This window comes from Strongylocentrotus purpuratus, unplaced genomic scaffold (assembly GCF_000002235.5).
Source record: "Strongylocentrotus purpuratus isolate Spur 01 unplaced genomic scaffold, Spur_5.0 spur5_scaffold_16, whole genome shotgun sequence".
Classification (NCBI taxonomy): Eukaryota; Metazoa; Echinodermata; class Echinoidea; order Camarodonta; family Strongylocentrotidae; genus Strongylocentrotus; species Strongylocentrotus purpuratus.
Genome location: NW_022145601.1, coordinates 12983966 through 12992440, shown reverse-complemented (window position 1 = coordinate 12992440; position 8475 = coordinate 12983966). Strand labels below are relative to the sequence as shown.

General features: G+C 35.7%; 1 protein-coding gene across 1 annotated transcript; it reads right to left on the bottom strand.

Moving 5' to 3' along the window:
• Positions 1 to 1560: 1560 nt before the first annotated feature.
• On the bottom strand, positions 1561 to 8228 carry LOC575236 (proteasome subunit beta type-6). The gene is made up of 6 exons (XM_030986824.1): positions 8087 to 8228; positions 6262 to 6329; positions 5382 to 5513; positions 4176 to 4305; positions 3526 to 3670; positions 1561 to 2213 (listed from the first exon to the last, which is right to left on the bottom strand). The coding sequence occupies exons 1-6, from the start codon at positions 8219 to 8221 to the stop codon at positions 2086 to 2088; spliced, it is 738 nt and encodes a 245-aa protein (XP_030842684.1). The 5' UTR covers positions 8222 to 8228; the 3' UTR covers positions 1561 to 2085.
• Positions 8229 to 8475: the final 247 nt, after the last annotated feature.

Sequence of the window (8475 nt, the reverse complement as noted above, 5' to 3'; positions counted from 1 at the left end):
ATACATGTAATTATGACCCTGATGGGGGGAAATAGATTTCCATAGATTTCCCTATATATGTTGGGATTGTGCAGTCTCGGTGTCTCATGGCTAGGCTATGAAATGAAATCACGAAGTGGCCAATTCCACGTAATGCGTTTGTGTAACATGTATAGGTATTAAGACAAGAGGGGCGGATCGAGGATACGGTTAAAAGAAAAGAGGAGAAGAAAAACAAGAAGAAACGGTGGAGGAGGAAGAAGAAGACAAAGGAAGTTATGTAGGGGGTGAGAAGAATGAGGAAGAGAAGTAGAAAAGAAGAAGACAAGAAGACGAAGAAGAAGAAAAGGGAGAAAACAGAGAAGAAGAAGAAGAGGGAGAAGAGGACAAAGATGAAGACAAAGAGGGAGAAGAAGATCTCACCATCTCTTTCTCTCTCTCTTTCTTGTGCGCATCTCTCAAGTAGAAATATGTGGAGTAAAGAACAACATTTTTTCACTCCATCTCAAAACCAATATAGGATGAACTTAAAGCAATGGCATCCACAGCAATCAAGCTAAAAGAACAACAAAATCGAGTTAAACTAATTGAATTTATTGACAACTTGTTTCATCTTTTCAATGACACTGCAGTCTCTTACATCATATGTAGGACTGCGACACAGTCTTGAGCTTTTTATAGTCTGTCCAGTGATTTGGCCAAAAGAACAACCAATGTGTTTAATTTTTCTGCAAACATATCAAACAAATCTATTTTTTTCTTCAATCTTAATTATCAAAGCAGAATCGTGAATGTGATGTCCAAAAAACAATTTATTTTCAAGAACATTTCCGTAAGACGTGATAAATAAAAACAACGCATATAATCTCAAAGAGAAAATTCAGTTATTATTAAGGTACCGGTAAGGCTGATTCTGCAAAGTAAACTATATACTGATAAGCCTATATTATTTAGGTAAACTTAATGAGTTTATTTACAATTTCTTTCATCTTTATAAATCCAATTACTTTAACTATTATTATGGTTAAATGGGTTTTGTTTTCTCTATGCATTTGGTGTTTACGCAGGAATGTCTGTCAAGAAACAAAAACATCTAAGGAGCACAGAGTAAGAAAGAGATGAAGATACAGTTTCAGAAACTTATTCTGCTAGAATACCTCTTTAATAATTTTAGTTTCTAGTCTTATTTTTTTGTTAAACTGCATAAACTGCATAAACTGAGAGGACTGATTTTGAGAGGTGGACTGATGCAATACAACAAACACATTCAAGACCATGTTATCTACATGTTTTAAACACATTACTTACAAGAAATACATACAAAAGAATGATATCATCACACCAACTGTAGTTTTTTTTTTTAAATGATTACAAAAATGAAGAAAGTGGGGTCTTGTTCAGAGCACATGTCCATCCAAATACAGTATGACTCGAGTGTGAATCAGAGTTTCCTTGGATACTGTTTTTAATGACTTTGTGCACATCACTAAACAACGGTCAATGATTGTTTACATTTGTGTGTGTGCGTAAGGCTTGATACAAATACAAATGAAAATAGAAACAATTTAGAGTTTCAGAGCATATTTATTGGGCATTTCTTTTCAAAGTATTATCAGGTATAGAGAGAAATTATCTTTCAAATTTATCCAGTAATTGCGTTTCGTGATCAAATTTCTCACCGAATCTGTTCATTACTAAGTAGCAAATGATATTGCCACACCCCAAAGTTAAAGGGAATAATAATGCCTAAAAGAAAGACATGAATGTTGGGATATATGATTATCATAAAGCATTTTCTGCAAAAGCTAAATATTTTCAAAGGACAGAATTACTTCACATGAAGATGCTTTCCTTATAATTTTAGTTGGGACGTCCAAGCTATTTCATTCTTTATAACATTATCCAAAAGCTATAAAGTTAACAATCCTACTACAGTTTGGATTAGACCGAATATGAAGTGAAATGACGCAGTTGATGTCAATTTAGGTTCAGAACTTCACAATATTACGGGACAAATGACCCCAAAACCCTGGACTTGCCCAGTTAAACCCTTCAGTTGGTGTGATGAATGCATTAACAGTTTAACGTTTCTAAATCAGGTTGTTTTTATCCTTCATAGAAACGAGGTAATTCATTGCCCAGGATGGTCTTCCTTTCAACTCCATCCTCGGTGATGACGGCGAGACGTACGATGCCACCGCTGGAACCATCACGGAACATGGCCAGGGATACAGCTGTGAGATAAAGAGCAAAAATAGAGAGAATGTTATGTCCAATCTCTTTTAAAGGGATTGGGTATCTTTGCCCTAGATTCTAAAGAAAATTCTTGATTTAGCTCATGCTGCAATCATAATTATAAACCTTTAGGTCAGTCAGGAATCCCATGACTCTTACAAGCCGATCACCTGTCTGATTATCAAGATATTTATAATTGGAATTCGAAATTTCAAAAACCATTTTCCCAACGATTTTTGTTACACTACAGTCTATTCCTCTATTAGGGAAAAATGAGTATGGTAAAACCGGTCACTCAAATAATTTTAATTTTTGAGGCACCTCATCATTTTGAAGCTTAATTTTTTTAGGGCTTTAATATTACACCATATCACAGACATTGATAACACGTAGGTCCATGCATCTCAGTTTCAGTTCAGTTCAGTTTCAAGTTTTATTTCTGCATTTTCCATAAACAATAACAAAAATAACAATGAATACATTTTAGCAATATAATGATAAGTAATACAAGTAGTAATTCACAAATAAATAAATATAAATAATCGCTAGTACAATTAATCGTATTTGAAAAGAAAGAAAAGGGGGAGAATGCAGAAGACCGATATCGTAAGCAGAGCTTGAAATGATATCGGCCTTACAAAAGGAGGAGAGGAGACAGAAAGAAAGAGCGGGTGAAGAGAGTGCTGTGCAAAGTGATTTGTAAAACTGGAAACATTGTTAAACAATGCTTTTAATGAATACAGATGTCCATAAAACCTTCTTAATGAGAAAGTTGAGTTCTGGTAATGTTCAAAAAAATAATCTGTGCGCTTTCTCATTTTTTGTATGTCAATTCGAAAGTATATCATCTAAACGTCTTCTGAAAAACGATTTCTCTTAACCCTTACTGTACTGGGCTATTTTCAGCACCTCGTGACTGGGGGGGGGGGGGGCCTGGGAGGCCCCCCCCCCCCATATGATCTCGGCCGTCGAAAGTCTGATGAACGCGAAAATTTGCATGTTTGTAGATATTTACGTAAGGGACAAGATGGTATAATTATTTTTTTCAAACAGTTTCTTTCATAAATATAATTCCAAGATCAGAACTCAAATTTATCTCAAGTATTTCACATGTAGCCAATGGATTGTTTAGACTTTAGAGCAGCAAAATTGTCAAAAGCTTGCAGGAAATTACATACATTGAAAAGCACCATCACACACATAGGAATACAACATTTGCATTAATTGCAATAATTGAACAATCACGTTCATTCACTTGACACTGAAGACTGACATGGAGCGTATTCATGTCTTCTGAAAGGACCTACTCACCGTTAGACACAAACTGGAGGCATTCATCTTTGCTCATGCCCTCCTTGTAATGGGCATCCACATAGCCATAGATGTAGGTGCTACCTGAGCCTCCGATGGCACATGGTTGTCTTACAAACATACCTCCAAGAGGTACAGAATACACCTGTAATAGATCAAGACAAGAAACAAATACATTTAAAGGTGGTTATATGTTAAAGTTCAGGCATTCATCTTTGTTCATCCCCTCCTTGTATTAAATGAGCATCCACATTAAAGCCATAGATGTAGTTGCTTCCACAATCTCGACATATTCAGAATGTGAAATAATCTATCAACTGACTGATTTTCAGACTGTAATTCATACACTAAATAGCGGAAATAATCAAGTAGTTAGACAGGTTCATGTAACGTAATTTAACAGTCAAACCTGGTTTAGCGACCACCTGTCGCCACCCGTCTACAAAAGCCACATTTTTTGTTTCTCTTAAAAATGGTCTCTCATTGAAACATGTACTAGAGGAACCTGTACATAAAGACCACTTTTCTTGTCCCCCTTCACGCCCCTTGGGTGGTCTACTCTTAATAGACAGGTTTCACTGTATTGGCAATGGTCTCTATCTCTATGACCTTTGACCCCACATGGTATAAAGTTTCAAATCTCGTCTCACCTGGCCTCCCTTCTCCTTGTCCCAGCCTCCTACAATGATACCAGCCAAGAGCGAGTCTCTGTAGTCATAGCAACGGTTCCTGAAGAGGTTGGCAGCTGTGTGTACGAGGGGCGGTTCGTTTTGGTTGATGCTGCAAAGAAAAAATTGCAACATAGAATGATCTAGAATCACTACTAATATATACTAAAACAACAAAATATGATTTAGATCACTTACAAACAGCATTCATCTGATTAAACTGCTTATTCCATTATACCACTGGAGTACATGTAGGTGGTACACAGTAGATAGATGTCCAATTTAGTTATGTTCTTTGCCTAAACTGTATTCGATTTTAACCCCAATTTTCACATCCAATGTAAACATCTGTTGTTTATTATGAACTACAAAGTGACATAGTCAAGTGGTTTGTATGCTTAACAGGGTTCAAGTTCCAGTATAGCACTAAAATGCTCAGACAAGACTTCTACACTCTCCATCTAGGCGGAGTAATTAGGTACCAGGTAGGATTTATTTCTTTTACATGCATTATGCACTGATAACTACTGATGGGTAGTATCATCCACTATGAAAGTGCATAGAGAATTAGAGACAATTTCAACATGCAATGTACAACGTAAGCATTATCATTAAAATCAGTATTGGACTCGAGGTGAAGCATGTTGATTGCTTGTTGGCAGGGCAGGTCCAAGATATTTTGTCCCATGCATTACCGACCACTTCAAGTACACCTGATGATTGTATCAAGATGATAACCTTACCATAGATGGGTGCAGGCCAGGGGGTGTTTCACAAAGACTAAGATCAACATTAAGTAGGGCTTAACTATGCCAGGCCGTTCATGCCACTGTTTGCTCTCACAATTTACTGGCATTGGTATTTCAAGGCATGTACAAATCATGCTCACAAATCAAAAGAATTTGCATTTTTTTGATAATTCATTATTGAAGGAAAAAATATTATCTAAAGATCATAATGGTGAGAGAAAACAGTGGCATGTACAGCCTGTCATAGTTAAGTCCAATTTAAAGTCGATCTTAGTCTTTGTGAAACACCCCCCAGATATCAAATAAATTAACAGTTTCAATGTATATTACGTTGTTAATACCATGATACTTGATGGACTTAAACTTATGGACAGAATCTCCAAATATATGGGGAGTTGCTCTGAAGTATACATGTATGTAGCAAAAAAGGATGTGTTACCTGTGAAACTCCAAGAGATAGGAGACAATATCTGCAATAGCCTGGGTGTCAGCTGCAGAACCTGATCGACAGCAGTAGATACGATCACACACCTTGGTCAGCTTGTCAGTCACACGGTTGGCAACGTAAGACCTGCATGAAAGATAAGAAGGATTAGGATATCATGTAAAACAATGAAAGTACTTCTCGACAAAGAGAGTTCTCAATGCACTTACATGTATGTCGAAAAATTAACATTGATTGACCTATTTTTAACATTACAACTTGATGAGGGGCGATATGTTTTTCTTACAACAAAGTCATATCACATGACAATTGAACTACTTCTACAACTACAGTTAACTCTAAGATGCACAAGTCAATTTTTTTTCCAAGTCTAATCAATATTTTGGACTAAAAAAGAAAAAAAGAAGCAAACATGTGTTATGTTATGTTACACTTTCTAAGTTGAATTTTGCATGAGCCAAATTTTTTTGTTGTGGTCCCAACAGATTCTACTTATGCAGAGTTACTGTAGGTAAAATGTTTGAACTTGCATCTCCAAAGAGCTTGTGTGAGCTATTGCAGATTAATTATCGCAATCATAATCATGATCATTATTATTATCGTTACTATTATTATTATTAATTTCTTCTCATTATTATTTTTATTATTATTATTATTGTTAATGTTGTTGTTGTTGTTTTTATTGGAATAACACCTTGTATGCATCGGTTTTTGAGCGTCAAGTAACACATTGTGCACACGGTGTGTTTGGGCAAGCACTGAATCTAATGACTGGGGTAATAGTATATTTGTAAAGTGCTTAGAGACATTGTATTGAGCGCTATATAAAAGCTACATATTATTATTATTATTATCAGGCTTTACATGTACATACCCAGTGGTTGTCCTTGAGTCGGCTCCAATTACCACACCGCCATCAAATTCCACTGCCATGATGGTAGTCTGAAAACAATGAAAATGAAAACATTATAAATTCTGAACATTTTAAAGTCATGGGGAAGGTTAAAAGACAACAAGTTAACAGCTGATAATCAACTAGATCTTCTCTTGAACTGCCATAAAATGACAGGGCTCAAGAAGTTTGTGAACTTCTAGACCGGTTTGTTTCCTAAACCGCTCCAACGCAAGCATGTGAACTGTGTTTGCAGGAAAGAAATGAGTTTTGGAAGTAAAACAGAAATATGAAAAGAGTAAGAAATAGAAGACAATCTGGAAATCATAAATATAAAGTAGGAACATGTGTAAATAGAGGGGAGGAAATATCAAGGGACAACATAAGGAAAGACAGAAAGAGAAAGTGGTAAAATGATACAGATAAAGAATAACAATGAAAAGAGATAGTCGGAGAACAAAGAGAAGGATAATAATGCTAGAATAATCATGAATGGATAAAATCAAATAAAAACATCAGGAAAGACGGAAAGAGAAAATGAAATGTTCAAAACAAAAAATAAATTAAGTGTAAAGAAAGAACAAGATTAAGAATATGAAAGAAGGATAAAGAATGAAGAGTACCGTAAAGGAAAAGATAGCAGAGAAGAGGATAAAATCATAGAAGGAAAAACAAAGAGTAATGTAAGAAAAATAAGAAAGAGATAGAAGCAGCTCATTTATCATTAGAAACACATGAAAAGTATTAACTAATATCATCTTCTTCTTTTTTTATAACCATGTGTAATGTAATGTAAACAAAATTATATCTAAGTATATTATGTAGCTCATTGTAAGCACCTTGAGCACCCTCTAGGTGGATATGTTGCGCATTATAAATGTCTGAATTATTTATTATCATTATTATTAGCTCTATCAGTATCACTCTGGTACTAAAAAAAAAATCCATATATTTGGAACATTTTGGTTAAATTCTTTACCAACTGCAAATTGCTTTGTATGAGAAGTAAAAAGAGAAACCCTTTGACTTTGTAAAAGATTTAATACGTGTTTCTATGGGATGTCTACGAACTTAGATTTTCATGATGATTTCGAGAAATTGGCCCCTGCACGAAGAACTTTAGCTTATCATCTAGCGCATGCGCATTGCGTTCATCAGGTCTCAGCCTGATTTTACAAGGGCCCTTCAGATTGGTCATTGGAGTATCGCTGGTTGACATTTGCTCAACATTATAAGATATTCAAATTAGTGCGAGGAGAAGGCTTGCGATTTCTGTTTGATCTGATTTTAGTTTTTATTGTTAAACAGTAGGGACTAGGGGCGCTACTCCAAAAATGAGGATTGTCCGCATAAACGAGGATCGTCTTCATAACTGCGGAAAGACGCGTCCGCAAAAATAAGCAGCGTCCGCATTTTCGCAGACGTTTCATATAAATTTCTGATTCTCGTGTTGGGGATGCATTTTAGAATCTAGATCTACTAGACTCTAGGCCTACTCGACTTGTGAGCGATAAATCCTTGGGCTTGGGAGGACGGACAATAAATGTTGATTAACTAAGGATTAGTGATTTCATATTATCCTATTTGATGTTGCCATTATTAGCCTAAAGCTTCGAAAGGGCCCAGGGCCATGCCCATTCATGACATAAGTGACCGAAAATTACAAGCAAATATTACACCACTCATTTTTGACAGTCATCCATTGCATGCCATTGCCATTGGCATTAAAAAAAAAAAACACTATCAAAACAGAATAATTCACGTGATTATATTCATATTGTAAAAAGTAAAAGCTAACATAACTTACCCCTGTTAGATGTTCTGATCTTAGCCATTCTGGAATTTGTGAATTTGCCTCACAAAAGGAGGAAACAGTAATTTTCTTCTCACTCATGGGCAGCGCCATCTTTATTTTGATGCCGAATAGAAAAAGTCTAGTCATCGGCCGCGAAAATATCTCGTCCAGTTTCAATTTCCGAGGATCTGCGCTAAACAATTCGCCCGAAAGAAAAGTCGTACGGTGATTCGTTTCCTACATAGAGATCTTTGGACCGTTTTCACGTTGGCAACCCTCCCTTCCCTAAAAGACAACAACAACAAACAAACAAAATTAATAGAAAAAAGAGCAAAAACACAAATATTTTTTTTTTTTAATGATTAACCTCGTACTATTAAGATTAGCCTACATGTGTAAAA

Coding starts and splice junctions, on each gene's coding strand:
- LOC575236 (XM_030986824.1), bottom strand. CDS start 8,221: ATGACTAGACTTTTTCTATTCGGCATCAAAATAAAGATGGCGCTGCCC. Junction 6,330..8,086: donor GATCAGAACATCTAACAGGG/GTAAGTTATGTT, acceptor CATTGTTTTCAG/ACTACCATCATGGCAGTGGA. Junction 4,306..5,381: donor TATCTCTTGGAGTTTCACAG/GTAACACATCCT, acceptor TTTTCTTTGCAG/CATCAACCAAAACGAACCGC.